Source organism: Mastacembelus armatus, chromosome 20, assembly GCF_900324485.2.
Source record: "Mastacembelus armatus chromosome 20, fMasArm1.2, whole genome shotgun sequence".
Taxonomy (NCBI): domain Eukaryota; kingdom Metazoa; phylum Chordata; class Actinopteri; order Synbranchiformes; family Mastacembelidae; genus Mastacembelus; species Mastacembelus armatus.
Genome location: NC_046652.1, coordinates 10,514,445 through 10,540,916, shown reverse-complemented (window position 1 = coordinate 10,540,916; position 26,472 = coordinate 10,514,445). Strand labels below are relative to the sequence as shown.

Below are 26,472 nucleotides of genomic sequence, written 5' to 3'. Positions count from 1 at the left end.
TAACTGCACCTTTTTTCTGCATTGTCTTTAGTTAAAACTAATGCAGTCAGAGCTCAGTGTTGAAGAGGTTGTCAATGACAGAAGTCTGAAGGTATGTTCACTACTATCGGTTATTTTCCATAATGTCCGCTGATTACACATATGTGATTTGTCATAACTTGCATGGTAGTTACTCCTGGTTTTCTTTGCTCAGATTTTCAGGGAAAGGTGCAGAATCCACTACACGCCTCCTCAGGTGAAGTGAAGCTCTGTTTGAGGCGAGGGTCAAATCCAGACTGGAGCTAAAACTGTGACCTGCTGCTGAGTCCTGAGTGCAGGCTGTTCATCATCCAGACCACTCTGACCTCCTCTCCAACACAGTTATTCCATTGTGATTATTGTTTTTTAAATTACCATCGCTGTAAAGCTTTGTGCTTCTTCATTGAGACTGATTGTAGTAAAGGAGATTTTTTTTAAATGACAGTGTTTTCAAGTGAGGCTTGTTGTCTGTGATTTAAATCTGTGTTTTCTACAGTTTAATGCACTTTGCCTAAATTTCCTGTATGGATTCATTGAAAATTTGTAAGAAAGCAAAATTTGTCTGCAAGTCCAGTTTGTGGGTCCACCAGTTTAGTCCAAACTGAAATATCTCAAAATATGTTGGATGGATTGTTTAAACATACTTTAACTTTCCCTTTAGCACCATCATCAGGTCAAAGTATGTATTTGTCCGGGACTATTTGTAAAAACTAATGACATTTCCATTGGCCTCAGGTTTACTTTGTGTGTAGTGATAATTAGCACAACCTGAATCACATGAGACAGCAAATAATCAAAAATCTGCCAGCAGGATTTAAATTATTATTTATTGATAGCATACTAATGCCCATATTTAGCTATTTAGCTTCTTGGTCCTGTTGCTATATTCAGGGAAGAAAAGACTTGATTTGTTAGATTAAATGCTGTCCTTAGCCCTTGATAATGATGAGATTTTTGAAGGGGGTACAGACTGACACAACTCCAGGCTGATAGAAATATATAGATAGAAATAAAGAAAGATAGATTCATAGAATTAGAAAAAAATTTAAATAGAAATTTAGACGATTAGATAGATGGAAATAAAGATACATAGAAATAAAAATAGCAAAGAGAAAGAAAGGAATACACTGTAGATATAAAGATCGATAGAAAGAAAAATAGAAATAAAGATTAGATAAATAAACAGAAAGAAAAATATAGATATACAGAAATAAAGATGGAGCTAAAGATGGAGCTAGAAAAAAAGGAATATAGATAAAAATAAAGATACATGGATAAAGATGGATATATAGAAAGAATAGAAAAAAGACTAAGATAAAAAAATGATATAAAGATAGGAAGAAAGATAGACAGATAGCAATAAAGATAGAAATAATAGGAAGAAATAAAAATAGAAAGATGGAATAAAGATACACAGAAAAGGTAGAAAGACAAAAAAGAAAGGAATATAGATAGAAAGATACAGCGAGAAATAGAGATATAAAGAAATAAAGATAGATAGAAAAGATACATAGACCATAGAAATAAAGTTCAATTGGCAGATAGAAATGAAGATTAGATAGAAAGAAAGAAAATTAAATAGAAATAGAAAGAAAAATATAGAAAGAAAAATAGAAATAAAGAGAAAGAAATGAAGATATAAATAAAAATAGATAAAGAAGATAGGAAGAAAGAGAATTAAACATAGAAAAAGATAAAATGAAAGAAAGGAATATACTGTAGACAGAAAGATAGAAATAAAGATAGAAAGAAATAAACGTGTTTAACAGAAATAAAGATCTAAAGATGGAAATAAAGATACACACTCAGAAAAATAGACATAAAGACAGATACATGGAAAGAAAAATAAAGAGATACATAGAAAGAAATAAAGATACATAGACGATAGAAAAAAAATCGATCGCAGATAGAAATACAGATTAGATAGATGGAAATAAAGATACACATTCTGAAAGATTGACAAAGACAGAGATAGAAATAAATAGAAATAATGAAATAGAAAACATAGAAAGAAATATAGCTAGAACAATAGAAATTGAGAAATGAAGATAGAAATAATAGATAGCAAGAAAGAGGGAGAAAGAGAAATGCATCCATCCATCCATCCATCCATGGTAGAGCCCTGCTTCCTCCTCCTGAGGCACCGGACGGTTTGCCAGAATTTCTTCGGGGCCGACAGGTAGTCCTTCTCCATAGCCTCACCGAACTCCTCCCATACCCGAGTTTTTGCCTCTGTCACCGCCTGGGCTGCAGCACGCTTGGCCCTGAGGTACCTGTCAGCTGCTTCGGAAGTCCCACAAGCCAACCAAGCTCGGTAGGACTCCTTCTTAAGCTTAATGGCATTCCTTACCTCCGGTGTCCACCACCGGGTTCGGGGATTGCCGCCACGACAGGCACCCGAAACCTTACGGCCACAGCTCCTAGCCGCCGTGTCGACAATGGAGGTGGAAAACATGGTCCATTCGGAGTCAATGTCCCCAGCCTCCCCCGGAATCTGGTAGAAGCTCTCTCGGAGGTGTGAGTTAAAGACCTCTCTGACAGTGGGTTCGGCCAAACATTCCCAACAGACCCTCACAGTACGTTTGGGCCTGCCAAGTCTGTCCCGCTTCCTCCTCCGCCAGTGGATCCAACTCACCGAGAGGCGGTGATCAGTTGAATCAGCCTGTAATATATTTTTTTTCACTTGAAGTAAGATAACAGATTAAATATGTCATAATCTTTATGTCTCCTACAAAAAAATCATAACTTTTAAAAGATCAGTTCAACCAAACAGTAAAAAGAAAATATTTTGTCACAGATCATTTCATTTAGATTTCTAAATACAGCTGGTGGTTTGCCATCTCCAGGCCAGGGGAGAGATCCTGCCTCAAGTGGAGGAGTTTAAGTATCTCGGGGTCTTGTTCACGAGTGAGGGAAGGACGGAACGTGAGATTGACAGACGGATCGGGGCATCGGCAGCAGTAATGCGGTCGGTGTACCGGTCCGTTGTGGTGAAGAAGGAGCTGAGCCAGAAGGCGAAGCTCTCGATTTACCGGTCAATCTACGTTCCCACTCTCACCTATGGTCATGAGCTCTGGGTCATGACTGAAAGAACGAGATCGTGGATACAAGCGGCTGAAATGAGCTTCCTCCGCAGGGTGGCCGGGCGCTCCCTTAGAGATAGGGTGAGGAGCTCGGAGTAGAGCCTCTGCTCCTCCACATCGAGAGGAGTCAGTTGAGGTGGCTCGGGCATCTGTTTCGGATGCCTCCTGGGCGCCTCCCTGGGGAGGTGTTCCGGGCATGTCCCACCGGGAGGAGGCCCCGGGGAAGACCCAGGACACGCTGGAGGGACTAGGTCTCCCGGCTGGCCTGGGAACGCCTCGGTGTCCCCCCGGAAGAGCTGTAGGAAGTGTCCAGGGAGAAGGAAGTCTGGGTATCCCTGATTCGGCTACTGCCCCCGCGACCCGGCCCCGGATAAGCGGTAGAAAATGGATGGATGGATGAATACAGCTGGTTTACCTACAACTAGCATTTCTGTAATGCATGTAAATATTACATAAAAAAAATAAACATAGTACTCCTCTTATTTATTACTTTCAGTTTGATGCAAGTTTTTTTTTTGTTTTTTTTTTTAATGCATCTCTGTTTCCTGATAACACCACTATCAAATGATTAGGGTTAGAATTAATTTCTACTCAAAATGCTTCAAGCTTCTATGAACAGAAATAAAAATCTGTGTGCTTCCACACACTAATATGGCAGAACAAGTGCAGGTGGATTTCGCAGGACTTGGACATGTAAATCCACATGGCAGGGATTAAGTGTTTTTTGATCTGGATGAACTGAAACCAATCTTCTCAAATAAGGAGTGCGTCTCAGTGTCTCCTACTTGGCCAGTTCACGTCTTACAGCTTCTCGTATTAGAAAGAGGACTTACTTTGGTCTGCTCCTTTCTAAGCTGTTTGATGATTGCCAGATTTTCACTGTCTTTCGCTCTTTCTTCACGGAGGTGTCCCACCACCTCTGATGTTTGGGCTATACAGGCTTTGATAGCTTTATCTCTGCTGAGATGAGCTTCTATCATCTGTGGGACGCATGGAGGACAAGAAATGTAGCAAAGCTATTATTGCTAAAAAACCCAAGAAGTTATACTTTCAAAGATCTATGATTTATTGCGTACACCACCCAAACAAAGGGAGATACATTAGTTAGTCCCACTCACAGATTCATAGAGCTGTTTGCATGTTTGTGTGGCATCCACTTTGCCTGAGAAGGACACTGTAGGGACTGTGGTGTTCAGGGCATGGACGATGCGGTCATCTATGGTGCGCATCACCTTCAGCACCTCCTGGGAGAAAAAAAAAAAAAAAAAAAACAGACAGCAGCTTCAGTTCGCCTTAAACCATGAAAGTAGTTATATCATAATTATGGAAACCTCAGCCTGCTTCAATCTGGGCAGAGCAGGAATAAAAATGTTAGAACTAAAATAAAAAACACAAAGAGGCTTGGACAAAACTGCATTTGTGCAAAAACCGTATTTTTCACCATCGCCCCTTTTTGCAATACAAATGCAAATTCAGATTTATGCAGGGAATAACAGCGATTTCAAGAATTTATGGTTTGTAGATACAATACAGACGAGGAAATGAAACCAAATCTAATGGAGCATAGTGTTTCAATGAAGAAAACCATGTAACTGAAGATATCCTAAGAGTCAGGAGTGTCACTGGTACTTCAGCTGGAGTGGGGGTAAACATTTCCAACAGGTACCAGATTATTATGTTATAAAAGTAATAGTATAATGTCATGAAGATTATTATCCAATCCCAGTACAGTAACTCACTAACACGCAGACTGCTTGTACTCCTATCACACACACACACACATCAGACCATCTATTAAAATCAATGAGAAGTTGTAGTTTGTGGTGGTATGACCCCAGTCTTTAAGGGCGTACGTGTTTAGCTAACAAGCCACCAAGTGGAAGTATACTTGCTTTCTTCAAAACCCCAAAGACTCACTGACTCACAAACACCCACTGTTCCTGTGAAGCTAAACTCTTATTTTGAAGGCTGACATGTCCACAGGTCGGTGCGCACACGCTGAAGCACCCAAAGGTCAAACCCTGTTAACCCTCAGGCAGCAGTCTGCTGGTCAGTGTGGGGACCAGGGTGCACTCATTCACTGCACCACTTTGGAAAAGTAACCACACCGCCTGTGAGCTACCGGAACCGGACGGCTCGGCTCGGCTAGCTGCTGTCCCGTCATCCGCCCGCACAGACACACTGACCGAGTCGTCTGTTGGCACTTTTACCTGAAACATGGAAAAGTCCTCACAGTTTAAAGTTCCCCCGGCCGCCGCCATTGTGGACTGCAGGGTCCTCACCAGGCACAACGCGAGGAGACTGTTCAACAGAGGGCCTGAGCGAAATGATCAATTTATAATCACGATGTAGGGGATTTGTTTACCACACGCTGTCTGTCCTAATGTGAGTTTGCAGCCTGTTCCTTCAGGGTCTTGAAAACTTGTCCTGAGATAAATGTTTATTTAATTATTTTCCCCCGAGGTTTTGCTGATCATAACACGAGGCTCCAGCAGTCTGAGTTAATCGCGTGATTAAAGTGGGTATGTTTAGTCCCTGGACCGAGAGCTGACCTGCAGAGTTAAAGGGCAGCAAAATAAAGATTAATTTTATTCTTTAATGTAACTAGAGCTCAGGAGGTTGAAAACTTTTCAGACCATTGGCATAAACATGGTTTTGTTTTTGACCAGGCAAACGCCGCAGGCAGCTGTTGTTATGTGGACGGGGTCCTGGAGGGAACTGACTTTCAGCAGACCAGACGTGTTTGCGGTCTCCTCAGATCCTCCACACTCCTCTCTGTCATTTCTGTCCTAGTTATCGTTTTTTGTCGTGTTTGCTGCAGCACAGACCATGAACTTCGTCAGATGTCGTCTGTTCATTGGCAGCCTCCTGGGTCAGTATGATTTATTTGATGTTTTCGATCAATAACCGGCTTCGTCTCATTTCCCAGTTATTTACAACTTTATCGATAAATTAGCAGATGCTCTTGTAGTTAATAATACTACTACTACTACTAATAATAATAAGGGCACATTCTACTGGCTACTACTACACATGTCATTTACCCAGAAGTGTTAATAAGTGGTTGTATCTGTTTTACCACTTGTTCTTAACCTGATGTGATTATTCCTGCGTAGATTTGGTAAATTGTGTTGATGGATGTAAAAACACTAAAACTAATAATTATACTTTAACCTGGCAAACCTGTAGGTTGTTTTAATTGTAAGATGTTTCAGTCCATGTTAAATTGACACGCTGTGAGGGACTATAAAAGCAGGCAGCACAATTTCTGTATACCTTAATATGTTATGGTGTAGTTTATCTGATTATCTATTTATTTATGTTAAATTAGTTGTTGGGACAGTTGCTGTTAGAGATGGAAATATTAAATGATCATTTCAATTTGAATGATATGAAATTAATAATTATTCTGCTGATCACTTAAGTATTTTTACATTCTAAAGACAAATACTTAAAAACATTTTCTGTGATATGTGATATTTTCATTTATGTGATAATAAACAAAATCTCAAAGTTTTTTTTGGCGATATGTAAAAATGACAATATAAAGATGTGACTTTGATATGACTGTGGGTCACAGGTACATAATGAACTATCATGAGGCTTTAACACAGTGATCTCTACTGTTCAAGTCCAACACAACTAAAAGTGCTTAGTCACCACATCATCAGCTGTTTTGGTTTTGAATGAAGGGAGACTGCATACCTGGGACATGCTCCTGTAATGTTTATGTTTTTTTCATGCCTCCTGCTTTAGTGCCATGTTCTTAGTCACTGTAAATAAGTAGTAAAAAAAAGCAGCCAGGCCCCTCTTGATTAAACAAGATGTTTCAAAAATGTGGGCTTGGGCTCTGTGATGAAATGAAATTAAAGACTTTTTTTTTTTTAACCATTTTGTCCTGGATAACAGGTCAGAGGAACAGACAGGTCACTGAGTCATGGAGCCACGCAGGGATGTGCACTAAACCACAGGAGGTCAAAGCAGAGCCTCCACCTGCAGCTCCCGCACATGGTAGAGTTTTACATCATTACTCTATTTACATGCAAAGTACTGAAAAAATAAATTATCAATTGTAACTTCAAACAGAAAATAGATGCCTCAGATCAGTGTTAAATTATTGCATAAATGAACTGAACTTGATTGATCCTTTCCTTGAAAGATTTATATGTATTTAGTCAAAGCTAAAACAGCTTCCATAGTGATTGTCAAGAGGGTTTTTTCCCCATCATGTCACTTATTGCTGTAGCAAGTGTGTGAAAGTTTTCCAAAAGATGAAGACATAAATAAGTGGGGTCACAGTTTAGGGGGATGGAGCCGGGGCTTTTGAAACTGCATCCAGTTTATACTTTTTTTTTTTTTTTTTTTTTTGTGCTTTGTTCTTTCATTCAGCACCACGTCCTGGGTTCAAAATCCCAGGATACAGCCCCTCACCACTGGACAAGAAGATGCTAATCTGGTCAGGACGTTTTAAGAGCCAAGACCAGATACCAGAGACTGTGTCGTAAGTAGTGTCTTCCTGTTTATACCAGCACTCTATGAACCTACTGTGTGTCTGTGTGTGTGAGATTTAGTTAAATTACATCACAAGAACAGAGCTAACTAACTGGATGAGTGCTGCTGCTGCATGGAGCTGGTCCTCCAAAATGGCTGCAGTTCAAACACAGAGATTTTTTGTGGCTGGAGGTAATTACTGGGTGGACATGAAATTTGATCTACTGCTGTGATAAGACCTGATTGTCATGAATACAAACTGCAGACCTCCCACCTTGTGTAATCACCACAAATGAAAGCTCAGTATCAAAAAAACACTTTTCTGTGTTGACCCTAATGTGTCAAGGACTTGAGTATCAGATGACTGTATTGTTGTAATAAATGTTGACACAAGAGAGGAGTATGTGCAACTAATGATTGACATGAATGAAAGAACCTGCATATCACTTTTAATATGATGCTGAGCTTAAAAACAGCATAAAGTGTCAGTGTAAACACTGATGTATGATGAAGGTATTATTTGTACACCTGTTTTTGACACAGGTTTGAGATGATTGATGCTGCCAGAAACAAAGTCCGAGTGAAAGCCTGCTATGTGATGATCGCAGTCACAATAGGGGCCTGTGCATTGATGGTGGTCCTGGGCAAACGGGTGAGTGACAATGCATGAGTGCATCATGTTCCCATGTTTACAAAGAAAGAGATGTTAGTTCGATGGCTTATGACGTGAGAAAACAGTTTTGGTCTTCACATTTGTATTTGTAGCAATGTCTTGAGTTATGAGATAAATTAATATTAAACATGCATTTATGTATTTCAGGTAAAATATAAGATCACCTGTGTTTTGACTTATTCTCTGTAGGCTGCAGGCAGGCATGAGTCCCTGACAGGTCATAACTTGGAGAAAAAAGCTAAGTGGAGGGAGGAATTAGCGCAAGAGGCCGAAGCTGCTGTTGCCCTGTCTAAGAAGGCTCAGTGATGGAGGACTATGCTACTATGTCACATACCCAAAATAATGAGCCAACAGTGTCAGTTTGTATATCACAACTTCAGAGCTCTCTACTCCAATCCTTCAAATGAGAGCGAACAAAACATATTAGAGCATTTAATAATCAGAAATACTTTTGGATTCTGGGAAATGAGATACTGTTATGCAGGTTTTAGGAAATTTATAGCCCAGTGACTTTCAGCCAAAATCACACACATCAAGTGGGAGTACCCTGCTAATTCTTCTAGTAAACTTTAAAGACAAGCCTCTTAACCTCCTCATAAATGCCATTTTTTTAATTTGCCTGAGACAAACATGTAAGACACTTATTTTCCTTGTGAAAGACACTTCAGCCCTGAAACTTTTTCTAAATAGATCATTAAGAAGGGGCTCAAGCATATAAGAAAAGTGCACTGTGTGGTCGGTCCGGTTTTGAAACTCATTTAAGCTTGTTTGTTCTTGGTACCGCAACATCTTTGTTTGTATATAGTGACCACCAAAAAGTAGTTCAATAAAGTATATTCTTCTTGAGATTTATCACATATTTAATGATCTGAGCTAGTTGAAGTTTATAAAGACTGTAAAGATCTACATCGACCTTTGAAATTATTACTGTCGTTATACTGCTGTTGTCCTCTCTTTGTGTACAGCAGTGTGCAAAATGAGGTACTAGTTGAGATGGGGGGGTAGGAAAGAATATAGCTATGTTATGTATGGCTGTAAGTAACAATCACTACTTCTGAATGTAAATCAGTGCAATGTTTGGTTCAGTAGAATCAGCAGTTAAAGCAGAATGATTCTTATTAGTAGAAACTGCATTTCAAGATACCTACAACTTTGATTGTACCATATTCAATAACATTTTATGTGTCCTGTAAACCTATGTGGGCTGGGCACAATTTAAGAAATCTAAAACTTTTTTTAAAAGTGCAAGTGGCCATTTTAACATTTTAGAGGTAGAGTGGATGTAATGGTTGAACTATTCTGCCTGGTGAAAAGAAAGAAAAAAAAAAAGACTTCCACAGGGGCCTTCTTCCTAGGGCACATTATGTCCTTTTTGCCATTCATTGTATTGGGCTTACAGTTTCAGATACCCAATGTTTCATTTTTGAAACCTCTCTCTTCGCTTGTATAATTAGTATTACACTTTAATAAAGTAAAAATATTTCTTGTCAAATTACTTGATTAATTGATGGAATAATCAGTATCATCACTCATATAGTACTTACAGTGTCACGGTGCATGTGCAACAGTGATTTGGTAATCCACCATTTGAAAGGTTGGCTGTTCGAACTCTGGCTCCTGGCAAGACACTGAACCCTGAATTGCTCCAAGTAGCCTTGCCAGCACATTGCATGGCATCTCTGCTGCTAGTGGTGTATTAATGTGTATGTGAATGGGTGATCGTAAGGCAGAAAGTTATTTTTTTTTGTCCATTAAGGTAGAAAAACACTAAGTACAGCCCATTTACCAGACTAAAGTTATACTGTGGTTCAGCTTTTATGCAAATGGAATAATGGGACAGTTGCACAAACTCTATACAACAAACAATTATGAACATGGAGAGCTGGTCATCTCTTGCAGAGATTTCATAAGTAACATAAAGAAGACTATAAACAAACATTCAGTCTATCTAAGGTGATCACCAGTATTTTCAAGTTTTAATCTGAATGGTTGTTAAAATGGAAAGATTTGTGTTGAATAAGGATTATGGCACCATCAGCAACACGACAGATGCTAAGCTCCAAAAAACAAATTTCTAGAGTCCCAATTTCAGAACAAAAGCTGATTTATATGTCCATAATTTGGCATGTTCAAATTGGAAAATTACTGTACACCCGTTGGAAAGCCAAGTTTTAGTTACAACAGCCAAAGCTCCACTTTACTCACAATAAAGTTCTTGTAGGTTTGCTGAGGCAATGATCTCCCGACTATAATTAGTGTGCTAACAGTTTCAGTCCACAATCAGTTCTAGTCCGTTTGTGGGAAGAGTAAACATACATTGTACATTGTAATCCTTGTCATACCAGAAGGGAACCGAGGAAAGAGACTACACCTCTTTATACCTTGCTTCCTGAGGAGGGAATAGCCATTTCATCAACCAATTAAATAATAGTTGTAAAAACTACAGTATTCTCTTGATGAGCAGGCATCAGTCTTGAACTAAAGTGCTGCAAATGAAATTAAATTTGGGTAAGACAAAAATTGCCACTGGTCTGCTGCTGGACAGAATCCAACATTAAATAGTCTGTTTTGTCTTGTCCAAGTCTGTCCAATTGTCTGAGTGCGAGGGAAACTCCCAATTCCCATGGCTCCATGGGGTTATTCACATCGCTCCATTGGCGGGAGGCAGTCCCAGCTCTTCAGGATGGAACCTTTGCAGGTAAAAAGTCCCATTGCTGGATAGGGGAATGCATGATATGAGATCCAGAGAGGAATGCAAGGAGCCTGGTGTGTCACAGACAAGCTCCAGCCCTCATCAACACTCAGGTTCCCAATGTGTCCATCTGTGGTCACTAATCTAGTGCCCGAGAGAGGAAGTAAGGGAATGCACCTCCATGTTTTGAGTCATTTAAGTGCCTTTTGTAGAGGTCGGTTCAGTCCCAGGGTTGGCCCCACTGTGGGCAGTTCAGTCCTGTAACCACCGTCATGTCCAAACATTTTCAATACCTTAATGTCAGTCCAGTGTTTAGGTTAGATCATTCTTTGTGTGTGGGGGCATGGGAGGGAGGGGCGTCACATCCATGTTTGTCTGTCTTGTGGGTCGCTTCAGCAGACAAACAGTGCAGTCCTAAAACTCCCATTGCCTTCAGCAATAGGATATGCCAATCTAACAGGATCATGGTGACGTGCTTTTCATTTGAGATGAGCTACAGGGGAAATGCAATAAGTACATTGGGTGGTGTTACAGGGATAGTCTACCAGTAGGAGAAGCGGGGGCCCGAGCTGGTAGGAGCGGCTCGGGAGTTGACAAACTAAGTGCAGAGGTGAGCTCAGCGCAAGACAGAATGATGATTGAAACCTTCACAAACTGGCTGACAAAATTGAAGAGCTTGACCCACATGGGACATATGCACACCTGTGCTTCTGTAATGCTTTTCATAAACATGATAATGTCTGAGACACGGTAGGCCTGGGTAGGGGATTGTTGCCCTTGATCATGACAGTGGGCAGAGTGAGAAAATGCGTGGAAGGGAGCATGAAAGTGGAGCACGGGAGGAGGGACAATGTAGTATTATAGCTGGAAGCCTTCCATTGGGGCTTCACACTGCTGAAAGAGGAACTGCTGCTGCTGCAGATCAACAGACGGAGCCAGAGACGAGTCTTCGTCTTCCGTGTTGAAGTAGCGCTCAATCAGGTCAAAGGCTTTCTGGTATATTTCTTGATTCTCGTGGCTCTGCAAGAACTCCAGCTTGTCCAGACCTGAGAAGAAGGGATTAATATAATGGTATAACCATAGTCAATTGGCAAATCATTGACTGCTAACAACTGAAATCATCAATTGTTCTTCCTGGAGATGCTACAAATAGTCATTGACCATGACCCTATATTAATCTGCAACTATTTCAATAATTCACTTAATTTGTAAAGCATATATACATAATATTCTCATTTCATCTGCTAAAATGTGATGATTTGCTACATTTCATTGTAATATATGGTATTATACTGAACATTTTTGGCTAATGGGTTGATAAAAATGAAATCAGTGAACACTCATTTTATCTATTAAACCATTATCAATCAAAAACCTTTCAGCAATGAAACAAAATGTTACTTGCATTATCAAACATTGTTTGGTTTCAGCTTTTGACTGTAAAAGGTTTCTCTATTTTATATTACTCTAAGTTTATACATACTGGGGTTGTGGACAACACTCTAAGCACTGGGCAATTGTAATTGATTGTAATTGGCATGTTCCTTTTTCTTAAAAATCATCGCTTTAAAAGATTATCAGTTATTTAAAAAAGTAAAAAACTGATAATGATCAAAAGTCCCAAAAGAAGATATGTGAACCACAGCAGACATCTCAGTGGACTTGGTGCAAGAAGAATGTGAGAAGGAAGGTGTACTAATGGAATAGAAGACAGAGTACATAATTCAAGATTCAGTGATGAAGACAACCATGGACCAACCAAGAGGAATATATTGAGCGCTCACCCAGATACAGGAACACTTCAGATGCTGTTCTGCTTCCATGAAAAAAGTCAACAATCCAAGATGTTGCCAGATCCACAGACCCAAGAATCTCTACATCTACACTATTCAGGACGTTCCCATCACCGTAAGTGGCCAAGCAACTGAAGGCGTGTATCAGTTCACCTACCTTGGTAGCATCATCAGTAAGACAGGTGGGACGGATGAAGAGGTGCAGTCCAGAATAAGTAAAGTTCACTATGCCTTCAGCATCCTGAAGCCAGTGTGGAAGGACAAAACTCTCAGCTGTCACACCAAGATGAGACTGTCACAAATGTCAACTTGGTACTGGTGTATGGGGCAGAAACCTGGAGATGCACCAACATCATCAATACCTGTTTGTGACAGTCTTGGGTATCAGATGGCCAGAGCATATTTCAAATCAGGAATGCTGGCACCAAAACAACCAGGAGGCCATTGTCAACACCATCCAGAAGAAGAAGTGGAAGTGCACTGGGCACACTATATGCAAACCAGCATTGCTCGCCAAGCCTCGGAGTGCAGCCTCCACGGAAACAGGAAAACAATCTCTAACTTGGAGAAAAACCCTGCAATCAGTGCTCAGTGCCAGAGAGGGGCAAAGTGGGCAGCTCAAAAAAGACAAATGGAGATGTGTAGTTGATGTCCTGTGCCCCAAAGTGGATGAAATAGAATGATGAACATGTAAATTTTATGAGACAACAGGTTAACCCGATATAATAAGTAGTTCTGTACAGTTCTGTTAGATTAACATCTAAATGTATGTATCAAAAAATGTATGTTCTTGATATCTTTCTAATGAATTGTTTGACCAGTTTGTTTTTGCCACACTGGTCAAGGAGAATGTCAAAAAGTTGTACAACCAGGTGTCTCTGGTTTACTTGGTTTGTAAATAAAGTCAATAAAGTCACATTATTTGATAAGGAGCTTTGAAGCATTACTATTTGTATATGCTTATTACTTTTAACAAAGATTACACTGCAGATAAAAAAAAGTAGGAAAAAAAATGGAGCCTGTTCTAAGAAGGATGCACCTACTTAATTAAAATAAGGAGAGACTAAGAACATTGTTGCTCTAAACTGTAAAGAAATTATTGCATATCCTCTATTTACCTATTTGAATATCAGGAATTAGCTGCTGGTGGTTATTTTATCATTTTGTAGGGACAAAAAGTTACATTTTTCTTTGCTGAACCGAGAAATGCTTGGATCAAAGGGGTAAATTGAGAATTAGCTTGAATGCAATCAACATGTAATCATTTCACTGAAAAAGTTTTTTCACTGAAAATGTGTACACATACCATAGGCCTCTTCGATGAGAGCACAGTAGGGATTGATGCCTCCTCCCCTCTTGGCTTCTAGCTCTCCCAGTCTAAGGATATTCTCTAGGCCATTTAGAGCCACCTGGACTATTTTGGAGTCCATAAGTGTAAGCAGGTCACACAGTGGTTTTATACATCCTAGTTCCACAAGGTGCCTGTAGGGGGCAATACACACAGAGATCCTGAAGAGAATCTTTTAATTCTTTGTTGAGCAAATTGTTTTCTTTGGCCCAGCAGTGGATAAACATGATCAGGAAACCATAAATCTTGTATCAATGAATGAACTACATCACAGTCATACCAACCAAAGGTCATTCTCCCTACTGCCTTGAAAGATATAAAATATCTTTTATCTTAAATCTTAAAAATCTTCAATTTATCTTTTTATCATTTTAACCACCATCATTTTGGATTTTTGTTAGTTCTAAAATATAACCTTCAGAGCCTTAAAACTATCCATTTGAAATGATTAAGTCACATTTTAAAAGATATCAGACCTTGGATATAATATTATCAAAAGTGACGACAAAGTGCATGCAAAGTCTTTACCTGATCTGCTCTGCAGAGCCCCCTGAGGTGGCATTGGTAATAGCCCATGCTGCCTCCTTTCTTGTGCGAAACTCTGCTACTTGCAGGACAGTGATAAGAGGGGGCAGCAAACCTGCATCTATCACCATCTATGAAGAAAATAGAAAAAAGGACTACATCAGTAAAGTCAATTTTAATACGGTTACTGTAAGTAAATATTTTCCAGGTTAAGCTCTGGCACACTGCACATACCTGTATTTGTGCTCTGTTCCCTGCAGTGATGTTGGAGATGGTCCAGCAGGCTTCCTTCTTGATGGACTCCTTGGGGCTGCCCAGGAGGTGAAGAAGGGACTGCAGCACTGAACAGTTCAGAATCACCTGGGCAATAACACAAAGTCATAAATATTCACTTGTAAGTATTGAGTTACTTTCTGCCAAGGTAGCTTAACTTGTTTGTACATCTCTCTACCTGTGTCTGTAGATCATCTCCAGTGACTATGTTCCCAACAGCCCGCAGTGCAGGGGATACCACCTTATAGTCACAATGCCTAGAAGAAATGCAGAATTGCAGTTCGTGCTCACTCAGATATTCTTTCTAAGTCTGGCCTGATGTCAAAATGGTTGCCCTCTACCTTCAGGATGTTCTACACATTCTGTTATATCTCATTAACTCTGAATATCAGGTGTATTTTGCACTGAAAAACCTAATGAGACGTTAGACACTGAAACACAGTGCATCCCCTCCGGTCTTCTGCTGTTTGCCAAGGCTGAAAATGAATTTGTCAAGCTTGAATAATGTCTGGTAATACTGAAATACATCCACATCTGGATGGTCACACCCAATACAGTACTGACAAATGGCACATGTGAGATTCTGTTATTGTCTGAATAAGACATAGCACTTGGGTGTTATCCGCTAGCCATGCCACTTTACCACAGTAACACTAGAGGCCTCTGTTATTCAACAAAACTACATATCTTAGCTGTGCAGCATGCATGCGATTAAAACCTTACATCAGTAACTCCACCAGCCTACGACAGACTCCTGAGTCGATAACAGCCTGGATCTTGTCATTGGGGCCATCAGACAGATAGGAGAGAGCCCAGCAGGCATCAGCCAGTATATCTGTGTCATTGACAAATAGCAGCCATGACAGCACACTCAGACATGGGGATACCTGGAAAAAGAACATTGGACAAAGAAACAGAATGAGCTGTCTAAGTATAGGTGGGGGCAGCAGTTTTCCAGTAGACCTTCAAAAGCGGTTAGACTCTTAGACTCTTTCCATAGTGATATGTTAATCTTGTCTTATCACCTTAGTAAAGTCTGGAGGTGGGTTCTTCCCTCTGCACAGGTTTGAGAGCGCCCATACTGCATTCCTCATCATTGTTAATCGATTCTGTTTGGCCAATAACCTGCAGGAAGAGTTTTACCAAGTATGTCTTACCACAGATACAAGACCAACATGCCCCTGCATTTTCAAGTGTAACAAGAAGATTTAGGAAAAAGACTGTGACATTGCTACTTACTGTACAAGGGAAGGCAAAATGTTGCAGTCTATGACAAAGTCTCTGCATTCTGTGCTATCTCCTGCTATGTTTCCCAAGGCCCACACTGCCTGACGGGCAAAGCAATTATTCAGGTTATACAATAAATAATGCTATCATACAATATTCAATTGCCTGACTGCATATACTGAATATACATCATTATGTAAAGGCACATACAGGTGCATCTCAGTAAATTAGAATTTTGTGGAAAAGTCCATATATTTCAGTAGTTCAATGCAAAGAGTGAAACTCCTATATTATATACTGGCTCCTTTTGCATAAGTTATTGCATCAATGCAGCATGGCATGCAGGCAATTGGACTGTGGCACTGCTGAGGGGTTATGGAAGCAAAGGTCTGCTTTGATAACGGCCATCAGCTCCTCTGCGTTTCTTTTCTTCCTCTTGACAACAGCCCATATATCCTTAATGGGGTTCAGGTCTGGCGACTTCGCTGGCCAAACAAGCACATTAATATCAGGGTCATTCAACTAGCTTTTGGTACTTTTGGCAGTGTGGGGAGATGCCAGGTCCTGCTGGAAAATGAAATCATCTCCAAGGACTGACTCCTGCCTCATCCCACTCTTTGTGAAGGTCCCTTAAATTCTTGAATGGGTTTGGCTTGACAATCCTCTGAAATCTGCGGTTATCGCTGTTGCTTGTACAAACTTTTCCTTTCCATTCAACTTTTCATTACTGTGTTTGGAAACAGCACTATGTAAACAGCTCTTTCAGAATAACCTTTTATGGTTTACCCTCCTTGTCGAGGGTGTCAATGATTGTCTTCTGGACATCTGTCAAGTCAGCAGTCTTCCTCATAACTGTGTAGCCTACTGAACAAAACTAAGAGACCATTTAAAGGCTCAAGAAATCTTTGCCGGTGTTTTGAGTTCATTAGCTGATTAGAGTGTGACACCATTAGTTTACAATATTGAACTTTTTCACAATATTCTAATTTTTTGAGATACAGATTTGGGGGTTTTCATTAACTATAAGCCATAATCTTCACAATCAAAATAAATAAATACTTAAAATATGTCACTCTGTGCCTACTAAATCTAAGGGTTTCATGTTTTCGATTAAACTACAGAAATAAATTAACTTTTCGATAATATTCTAATTTATGGTGATGAACCTGCACCTATGGATAAACATCATAATAGGCACTTTAGCAACTTCCAGTGAACGCTTCTTACCTGTTCCTGTACATCTTCAAAATCCGAGCTGAGCATCTCTATGAATATAGGGACTGCTCCTGCCTGGATTACCACCCGTGTCTGATGGGATGTACCTGATGCAATGTTGGTCAACACCCAGGCAGCCTCAAACTAAAACAATAATCCAAATACATAAAAAGTATATTAATTTATAACCTTATGGTGGTCAATTAGGTTAGATTTTAACTGTTAAATGTTTTCCTACTCCATGACACAATACATGTATTATCTGTACTGTTATGACAAGAAATGACAGGAAACAGGAAAAAACAAACAAACAAAAAAAAAAAAACAGGAACATCCAGAAAGTCAGTCTAGTCAGGTTGTGCAGTCCTGCACTACTGTAGGACTTATTGAGGAAATGTACCTGCAATGTGCAGTTTTCTTTTCTCTTGAGAAACTCAACAAAGCGCTCCACCACCCCTGGAGTTGCAATGACTTCATCAATGGGTGGGTTGGGTTCTGTGAGACATCCACCATAGGTTAAAATATATATATTATATATATATATATATATATATATATATATATATATATATATATATATATCATAAATGTTTAGTAAAATATCAAAAATTACATAAAATAATTTCACAGTCAATCAATAGTGTGAATTGTACTAGTGGAAAAAACAAATATTTCACTGCTGCAACAAAGAGGAGAGTAGATTTTGTAAAGTTTTGTTGAAAACTGCCACAGTCACCCAGTTGTCAATAAATCAGCTAAGACAAATGTTATGTTACAGTTATAACTTGGGTTCATTTCTTTATGTTGCTAAAACTGTTATATAAATGTGTGAATTCAACAGCATAATCATTATGGAGTCAGTAAATTGAGGTTCAGTGGAATTATACAGCATTACACTGACAGGTGTTTCTACTAAGTCCCTCCTATTTACAATATAGCTTTCAAGTGACACTAAATAGCAGAAGCACATCTGTGCATAATCTCTTCAACATCTGTATAAAGATACTGTTGTATTAGACTGTATTACGTCTACAGAGGTTTACCTAATATAGTGGCAACTTAGTGTATAATGCATGCATGAAACTCTGTATAATTCAGTCCTAGTAGGGAAAAAATTAAGCACACAGGTAGATACCACTATCAGGAACAGAGCAGAAAATTATACATGAGAAGTAGCAAAGAAGTAACAATCATTTTGGTGCAGCCTTACCTTTAGAAAGGAGTTTCCTAAAGCGCTGAGTACCTATTAGCTGCTGCTCAGGAGAACTGGAGAAGATCATTTGAGTCATATCTTCAGAGATCACCCCAGCCTTTATAAAACACAAATACTGTTACACCTGACTTTATACTTTACACTTTATTCCACATTCTGGTGTAACAGACTGATGTAGTCACTGGTTTTCTTCTCACCATGAGTGGGTCCATGTTGTTAGCCTGGGACTCCAGGTAGCCACTATCAGCCATTCCATCATCCTCCAGGATGCAATCATCCTCCACTGTGGCAACATTCCTCCTCTTAAACAACTAAAATACATTTTTAATTAAACATTTGGATTTTATGTAACACAACTCACAACCATGTTGCAACATAGACAAGTATTCTTTAACTAACATTACCAACACTGACTGGAAATAACCTCAGATCCCTTAAACTGTGCATATTTAATAATGACCTTGAGGAAAATTCTACCTTCACAGCAGCACACATTAAAACTTTACCATAATTACTCTACTAACCTGTTCATCCTTTTTCTGTTTCCGGAGCTGTAGGCCTTCTTCTTCCCTCCTCCTCCTCATTTCATCTGTGTTGAAAGACTTGTTCTTGTAGCTCTTGAGTCGTGCATTTTCCTTACCCTGGCTCATTTTGTGTCCTAGGAAGATGCAGGCAGTGGTGGAAGAACTCAGATCTTTCATTTAATTAAGAGCAGCAAATGCCCCAGTGTAGAAATAATAAGGTCCTGCCTTCAAAATAATAATTTAAATAAAGATATAAAAGTAGCAAGCAAAAGTACTAAAAAGTAAATGTACACATGCAGAATTAATTAATTAATACAAATTAATTGTATTAGAAATATTGTATAGGTGTATACGTCTTGTTATACACTTAATGAGGCTGGTAAGTCACTGAATTTAAATTAAATGTTTCCCTCCGAAATGTAGTGTAGCTAGTAACAGCATAGCGTTTCATAAAAGCAAATACTCAACAAATATAAGTGGGCTCTCTCAACAGAGTACTGATAGATGGCAAACAGCAACAACAAAGTAGCTAAGGTAGTATATCGCGGTTACCTGTAGGAAAGGCCGCCTTGATCAATTTTCAGCCTGTCTAGGGACTGCGAAGTCACTCATTAAACACGGTAACGTTATCTTAATTTGATCTCGCATATCCAGCTGCAGTTTAGTTACAGAGCTAATAACTCTCAGAGCAGCCAAAGATCCATACTGCCTTGTTTCTTGTATGTGTATTGTCGCTGGATGATTAATAAGTAACCATACATATATTACCGACCTAACGACCGCAGTGTGTCACCTCTGCTAACCGGGTCACAAACCCACAAAGCAGAAACTATTGAAAACACGGAGATGCTAGCGGCTGTTAGCACAACCTTCAACCGAAAGCTAGCGTTAGCTAGCTGGCTAACCGTGGCTAGCTGCCTTAGCTAACGTTAGCACATACCACAGCCCGGTATTTTCCAAGCGTTGCCGTCCTTGAGGATTAAATTAGCCCCTGGTGATGAAACGTTACCACACATAGACTCGGAACTAAATGTATTTATTATTCACTGACCTGTCAAATCGCGCTCAATAATCTCCTTATTCGTTAGGCCACCGTTCGTACAAGCAGTCGCCGGTATAGTACTGCGCATGCGTGACATTAACCACCTCTCAACACCCGCAACTCCCCCGCACTTGTTTAAACTCCACCCACAACATGCTGCTACTTGGAAATAGCTGGACCAGTATGGCCAGTCTCCACCTTTCATATACTGTAGATACATTCAAGCCCTGTTGAAAAGATCAGCTTGGTGAAAAAAAAAAGATTACTGTATGTGTAGCATATGCATATAAAGTTATTGCATCTACCCACTTAGACCATGAACTATGAAGTGCACACGAGTGTATATGCAGTCTTCTTTATTATTTGGATTTGCTTCCAAGTCACTCTCTTAAATGGCAGTTTTTTTATCAAAGATTTATTAATAAGCTTTCACTCTGACAGATGTATGGTTTGATTAAAGGACCATGACCTTCTCTTAAAAACTGTTATTACTCTGCAGAGCCTGTCAATATATTTCATCAGGTATGTCAGGTTACCCAGGAATCTCTCTCTTCCAGTTTACAAACATTAAAATGGCACATTAATGTTAGCAAAAAAAAAAAAGTGTGAGTGAGTTAGGTATTTTAGATTAATTTTTGCCTCAAGTGATTCATTTGTCTTTAATTTTTTACAGGACTCCTAAATGTCCTGTATTCCAAAATGCATCATGGGAAAAAGTTGAGCATATTTCCTGGAGTTAATCTTTACCTGTTCATGAAATTTCTGTGAAATGTTATCACCAAAACAGTGGCCTCTTGAGATGTTAAGGGGACAGGCTGGGATGTTTCAAGTTGGTGTTAATATAATGTTAATGTGTCAAGACACATGTGAGAATAGGTCTTACTGTCACTTCTTCTCTCCACATACAGTACCAGTCAAAAGTTTGGACACACTTTCTCATTCAATTCAGTGGTAAAGTGTGACCAAACTTTTGACTAGTAGTGTATGTTTTTATCCAGGACCAACTATAACTGGCTTTGCAGCATTCTGGGTGGAAACATTCAGGGTCTGTGTGGAGAGACTGTCAGTTTTAAAACAGCTTTTTTTTGTATTGATGAATTGCTGTTACATATTTGAAAAATATTGAAAATTACACAATAAATGTTTTGCTTTATTGCCGTTAAGTCTTCATTTGTCCTTTTTCCTTATTTTATATCAGCTAAATAACAGCATTTTATTGTAATAACCCTACATACAGTAGAATACGCTGGAGGTTCTACAGTAGCACAGTAACATTTCTGTGACGTTATAATACTGCACTGTATTATACAGTATACCAGAAAAAATAACTGTATACTACTGTATATACAGTATGTATAAAAGTCCTGTAGGTTCTTCTACAATAGTTGTACTGTTATATTAAATACAGCAACTACTTGACAATTGTTGCCAGTAAGTTACTGTTAATTTAACATTTTCATGTTTGCATGCAGATCCACATAGCATCTGTTTTCTTCAAAGTTCGGCTGCGGCCCTGCTAAACTAAAAACGATCTTTTTTCCACGATCAAAGATATTCGAGACCGATGTACATGATGCGACTTAACGCTGGTTGCAACTGCACATTTAACACACGACACTCTCCATATAGTAACAGTTAGTAGTAACTAACAGTTTAGCAGTACAAACAAACCAAAAAAAAAAAAACAGGTGTGACTTTGAATGCCGATTGGTTAAAGATGAATCTTTAATAATGGTACTTTGGACCGCAGACACTCCGGCGCCCTCGACTATTAAGTGTTCGAATGGCTCATACGTACAGGTGCAGAAATAACACTGAAGTGGCACACACACATAAAGACACACAAACACACCTGTAGTATAACGCTGTAAACTCTAACCCTAACCTTAATCATCACAATTAAACCTTAACCCAAATCTAAACTTAATTCTAACATGAACTAGAAACCTAAGTGTAAACAGCAATGAAAAGTGAAGGACTGGCCAAATTATGCTTTACGTGCTCCTCACAAAGATAAAAGTCCAAGTATAAAGACGATGTAGATGATACTTGGGGAGGGTGACCTTTTCTGACCTTTCAGCACTGAAACCCTGACAGGTGCACAAAAATCTTAGAGACGTCTGGTCATAATAACACCAAATGTCAAGTGGCCTCCAACCCACACAAACTTTTAAGATTTCTTTTTTTTCAGACACCTGTCTGTCTGGGTATATGCTTGTTACATTGTAGTGGACAGGGCGCTTGCAGACCCGTTTCAGACTCCTATAAATATGGCAGGCTGTCCGTATGTATTTCTTCAAAACAACAACATCAACAATGGAGAGACGAGTTCGGGGCTTCGACATGTGGCATGACTACATGGACCTGGGCAAGCTGATAGAGGAGCTACGCGGCAGGCGAGACGTGGACCGCAGAAACATCAGTGGGCCAAAGAAAGAACCGAGGGAGCGGTGGAGCCCCTCAGCTCTGCGGGACGAGTGCAGAAACTCCATAGAGACTTGCTCAGCTGACAGCCTGTCGGACACCAGCTGCAGCGAGACTTCCCCAAACTTCTGTCGCTTCTGCAAGCAGAACAGTGAGACTCCGGACGTGTACCTGTCACACAAGCTGAAATCGGACGAAGGGAAAGTCACCTGTCCCGTCCTCTGGAGCTACACCTGCCCCATCTGTGAAGCCACCGGGGACAATGCCCACACTCGCCGGTACTGCCCGCAGGCGAAGCAGAGGGCGTCTGCAAAGAGCCGGTCCCTGCCCAAATTCTGGTAGCTGGTGATGGACAGCTTGTACATATTTACCGAAAATGTTTTGTCTTGTGTTCAGGTTTTTGTCAAATGTCAATGAGTTCCATGGAGCCGCTCCCTCCAAAAAAATTCTGATAGCTGGTGATGGACAGCTTGAACATATTTACAGAAAATGTTTTGTCAAATTTCAGTGAGTTCTGTGTTGCGACTGATCTGAAGTTGTTGGACACAAATATAGTGTTAAAATAAAACTTATTTCTTGTTAAGTATGATTCAGTTGTCTTGATTGTGAAATATCAGTGGTGGAATATATATAACTATACACTGTTAGATATTTCTGTTTTTTCTAGTTATTTACTTCCAGACAGGGACATCACTGTAAATCTTTTATTCAGTAAGTAACTGTAGTTACTACTGCATCATAGGACTTTTTTGGAAGATGAACATAAGACAAGGACTCAAGGTTTTGAGGTTCAGGGGGTCAGTTGATCAATAACTCCAGACAGATGCAAAATAATGACAGAGATACAAGATAAGTCTCAAATACACAAAGAGATGCAAAAGAACACTTCATTTGTTGTCATTCTGCAGCAAATGTACAAGTCCTCCCCTGAGCTACCTGTCTGTGCCCATGGTTTCATCTTGAATCTTGTTTTAATACACAGTCTTTCATTCTGGCTCAGTAATAAGTATATTAATGTCTGTTTTCATTTACTTGCAGAAGTAGTGTATATTTTAATGTGGTGACATTAGATCAAGATTTTATGCCTCTAAAGATGAAGTTGTTCAAAGTTGCTCTGATTCATTGTTTTTTCAAAAAAGAGCAAAGTCTGGTTTAATTATTTATGGAGTTTGGTTATGTAGCAGAGTGTGTGAGGTTGTCTGTCTTTGTGTGTCTATATGTGTGGCCCTGCGACAGACTGGTGACCTGTCCAGGGTGTACCCCTGCCTTCCACCCGAGAGAGAGCTGGGATAGGCTCCAGCAGATCCCCGTGACCCTGAACCAGGAAAAGCGGGTATAGAAGATGGATGGATGGATGGTTATGTAGCAGACAGTCCTTCATATTAGCACTTTTCATTCAGTTACTCATTGAAAATCAAAGGACTTTTCATTGAACTTTGATGTAAGCTTCAAACCCATACAAGCTCTAATGGGCCATTAAAACCTAGTTCTTTAAAAGGAAATAATAACCTCAGTTTCTTTGTGTTCAACTTTCACTTCTTTCATTCAATGACAGGCAATAAATGGTAGTTCAGCGACTGACCTGGGTGAAAAGCAGGGTACACCTTGGACAGACCACCAGTCTGACACACAAAAACAAGCCAAAATTATCAGCCTGCTATTTAATTAAAACCACTTGTATTCTTATGGTTGTCTTAGATTTACTCTACTCTTGCAAATGCAATATCAAGCATTTGGCCAGCAGATGTCACTATTCCATTCTTCAAACTAAATTACAGATTCAGTTCATCAGAAAGTCTTGTTTTATCCATCACTACTGCACAGAACACAGTACATGGTACAGTGCACACAGTACTTGTACTCTTCAGTATCTGAGGAGCCAAATGTTGCTGTAGCCAGTGTGTCAGTCTGAATATATTGGAGATGTGTAAGCAGTATGTACACATGTGCACACATCCTGCATAAACACACACATATATATATATATATATATATTAGATTTACTAACTGGAAATTAGTACACTTTTCATAATTAGGTATTTACCCCTCAGGGTTTTGTGCATAGCACTCTACTTTCTTTATATCTATGAGTATAGATCACCATATCAATAAAAAGATAAATAAAATGATTGATCAGTTTCGTATGAAGGCTCATAGTTATTCATAGTAATAATTTTAATACACAGCAAAGATGTTGACAAGGTCACACAGTTTAAACTCCTGGGTGTGACAATAACAGACAATCTGTCATGGGAGCTTAACACAGCAGCGCGATTACGAAGGCTCAACGTTTATTTTACTTCTTTAATTTTTATTTCAACCACAAGATGGTGCTAAGACAAGTAAATCAACAGAGACATTCTCCTCAAGTATCATTGCTCATGTTTCCAACCCGATCAGGAAATATCACACCCCCCAAGAGTGAAATACAAAAGTTTTACAAATTATAAGCAGAGTAGTTTCTTGGACACAGAGAGGCAGACAGGCTCTCTCTCTACACACAGACACACTGCTTACAAGAATAACCTTGCTTATGCTTAGTGGGTTATGCCTTTACCCGGTGAGTTTGTGCCCTCCTTTGTGGTGTTGTTTCATAGTTAAACAGCTTATGTGAAGCTGACACTCAAAGCACAGCAACATTTAACATCAGGAGTTAACACAAGCACCAAACCACTTTAGATCAAAACAGCAGAAAACAACCAACATAAGTCAAGTGATTGAGAAATCTGAAAATCTTGCCTAAACATTTCTAGAAACACAAACACTGAGTAATAAGCAATAAAACTCCAGGCATTCAAGTCATCAACAAAGTATGTCAATGACATGTGTAGAAATTCCATCTACCAATACACAGACAGAAAATATTACACCCCACATACTAAATTAGTTAACAGTGGCTGACGAACATAACCACAGGACACAATAAATTAGATCACTCTAAATCTTAAGCCATTTCCTATGGATGTCCAAGTCACCAAACTAGGCAGGTCCCTCTGATAATTTCCCCTCACATCCTGGATCACTTCTGGTGCAGCAATTCCTGTTGCATGTGTTTGTGTTTTCACCGTCATACGAAGGTATTTCTGTGTTCGCTTTTCTAGTAATGTGTGTTATCCCTAGGGGTCCCAATACGAAAATGGACAAATGTTCAACAAAAGGCCTCAAATGTTCAATGATGTATCTTTGTCATGTAATTTGTGTATTGGCCTTTGTGTTGCAGTCAATTTTCAGAACAATGTCAAAACATATTTCATAGTCAAAGTAAATTTTCCTCCCAAATTGCTTTAAAACTGTTTTATTCAAACAGGAAAGGTCTTTCTAGTCACAACAACTCTCAATTCTTATTTTATATCATATTGACTTTGGGAGTGGGATTTCACTACTAAAACTGGGATTATACTGTAAATCTGAGCCTGTGATTTATATGACGTTTTCTTTTAGCAGCTGTTCATGACCAGACAGAGACAAGAGGGGACATTTGTGTACTTCCACAGATGATAGTGATACTGAAAGAGAGAGTGACAAAGGGCCTTTAACTGGCATTTGTTGTACGTGAAGCAAGTAACAATAGCATAGCTAAAGTTAGCAACAGTCACAGCTGCTACTGTAAAAAGTCAAGACAAAAGCTGTTGGAGGTTAACCAGTGATGGGCTAACCAATAAGATCTTTACAGACTTTAAAGGATATTATACATTACTGAACAAATATTGAATTAAATCTAAGATCGATTACCTCAAACCCAACAGCGGGTTTGCTTTTGGACTTTTATGCAAATATAATTATATCAGAATCAAGCAAGGCTCCAGCATTAATGAATGAATGAATCGATTCTGAATGAAAAGAAGTACATATGTCAGTAAATGCACAAACATCCAGAAACACACACCATGTTCACAGAGGCCTACATTACATACAATACATGTCATGCATG

General features: G+C 39.4%; 4 protein-coding genes and 1 long non-coding RNA gene across 7 annotated transcripts; 3 read left to right on the top strand and 2 right to left on the bottom strand.

Moving 5' to 3' along the window:
• The first annotated feature begins 4 nt into the window (after window positions 1-4).
• Window positions 5-462, top strand: LOC113121762 (uncharacterized). Its single transcript, XR_003294789.1, has 2 exons — window positions 5-91; window positions 194-462. It is a non-coding gene; the product is annotated as an uncharacterized LOC113121762 (long non-coding RNA).
• A 2,963-nt stretch (window positions 463-3,425) lies between these two features.
• Window positions 3,426-5,434, bottom strand: mix23 (mitochondrial matrix import factor 23). The gene is made up of 3 exons (XM_026291903.2): window positions 5,312-5,434; window positions 4,220-4,345; window positions 3,426-4,081 (listed from the first exon to the last, which is right to left on the bottom strand). The coding sequence occupies exons 1-3, from the start codon at window positions 5,360-5,362 to the stop codon at window positions 3,896-3,898; spliced, it is 363 nt and encodes a 120-aa protein (XP_026147688.1). The 5' UTR covers window positions 5,363-5,434; the 3' UTR covers window positions 3,426-3,895.
• A 364-nt stretch (window positions 5,435-5,798) lies between these two features.
• On the top strand, window positions 5,799-9,111 carry fam162a (family with sequence similarity 162 member A). Its single transcript, XM_026291902.2, has 5 exons — window positions 5,799-5,973; window positions 7,011-7,112; window positions 7,491-7,602; window positions 8,136-8,244; window positions 8,455-9,111. The coding sequence occupies exons 1-5, from the start codon at window positions 5,931-5,933 to the stop codon at window positions 8,569-8,571; spliced, it is 483 nt and encodes a 160-aa protein (XP_026147687.1). The 5' UTR covers window positions 5,799-5,930; the 3' UTR covers window positions 8,572-9,111.
• Window positions 9,112-9,260: 149 nt separating this feature from the next.
• On the bottom strand, window positions 9,261-20,204 carry kpna1 (karyopherin alpha 1 (importin alpha 5)). 3 transcript variants are annotated; one of them, XM_026291897.2, is made up of 14 exons: window positions 20,127-20,204; window positions 19,076-19,209; window positions 18,749-18,862; window positions 18,549-18,648; window positions 17,739-17,833; window positions 17,351-17,482; window positions 16,136-16,224; window positions 15,922-16,021; window positions 15,620-15,783; window positions 15,075-15,153; window positions 14,858-14,983; window positions 14,627-14,754; window positions 14,057-14,232; window positions 9,261-12,003 (listed from the first exon to the last, which is right to left on the bottom strand). In XM_026291897.2, the coding sequence occupies exons 2-14, from the start codon at window positions 19,199-19,201 to the stop codon at window positions 11,816-11,818; spliced, it is 1,617 nt and encodes a 538-aa protein (XP_026147682.2). In that variant the 5' UTR covers window positions 19,202-19,209; window positions 20,127-20,204; the 3' UTR covers window positions 9,261-11,815. The 3 variants fall into 3 exon arrangements, with proteins under 3 accessions (XP_026147682.2, XP_026147683.1, XP_026147684.1); XM_026291898.2 differs by lacking the exon at window positions 20,127-20,204 and adding an exon at window positions 20,016-20,105; XM_026291899.2 differs by lacking the exon at window positions 20,127-20,204 and adding an exon at window positions 19,628-19,940.
• A 1,921-nt stretch (window positions 20,205-22,125) lies between these two features.
• LOC113121763 (nanos homolog 2-like) lies at window positions 22,126-22,994 on the top strand. Its single transcript, XM_026292529.1, has one exon. It carries the CDS (start codon window positions 22,404-22,406, stop codon window positions 22,881-22,883), a length of 480 nt encoding a protein of 159 aa, XP_026148314.1. The 5' UTR covers window positions 22,126-22,403; the 3' UTR covers window positions 22,884-22,994.
• The last annotated feature ends 3,478 nt before the right edge of the window (window positions 22,995-26,472 follow it).

Coding starts and splice junctions, on each gene's coding strand:
- mix23 (XM_026291903.2), bottom strand. CDS start 5,362: ATGGCGGCGGCCGGGGGAACTTTAAACTGTGAGGACTTTTCCATGTTT. Junction 4,346..5,311: donor AGGACTTTTCCATGTTTCAG/GTAAAAGTGCCA, acceptor TTTTTCTCCCAG/GAGGTGCTGAAGGTGATGCG. Junction 4,082..4,219: donor GCAAACAGCTCTATGAATCT/GTGAGTGGGACT, acceptor TGCGTCCCACAG/ATGATAGAAGCTCATCTCAG.
- fam162a (XM_026291902.2), top strand. CDS start 5,931: ATGAACTTCGTCAGATGTCGTCTGTTCATTGGCAGCCTCCTGG. Junction 7,603..8,135: donor CAGATACCAGAGACTGTGTC/GTAAGTAGTGTC, acceptor TTTTTGACACAG/GTTTGAGATGATTGATGCTG. Junction 8,245..8,454: donor TGGTGGTCCTGGGCAAACGG/GTGAGTGACAAT, acceptor TATTCTCTGTAG/GCTGCAGGCAGGCATGAGTC.
- kpna1 (XM_026291898.2), bottom strand. CDS start 20,091: ATGTGTGGTAACGTTTCATCACCAGGGGCTAATTTAATCCTCAAGGAC. Junction 16,225..17,350: donor TTGAAGATGTACAGGAACAG/GTAAGAAGCGTT, acceptor TTTGCCCGTCAG/GCAGTGTGGGCCTTGGGAAA. Junction 15,154..15,619: donor AGGCTGGTGGAGTTACTGAT/GTAAGGTTTTAA, acceptor CATTTCTTCTAG/GCATTGTGACTATAAGGTGG.
- LOC113121763 (XM_026292529.1), top strand. CDS start 22,404: ATGTATTTCTTCAAAACAACAACATCAACAATGGAGAGACGAGTTCGG.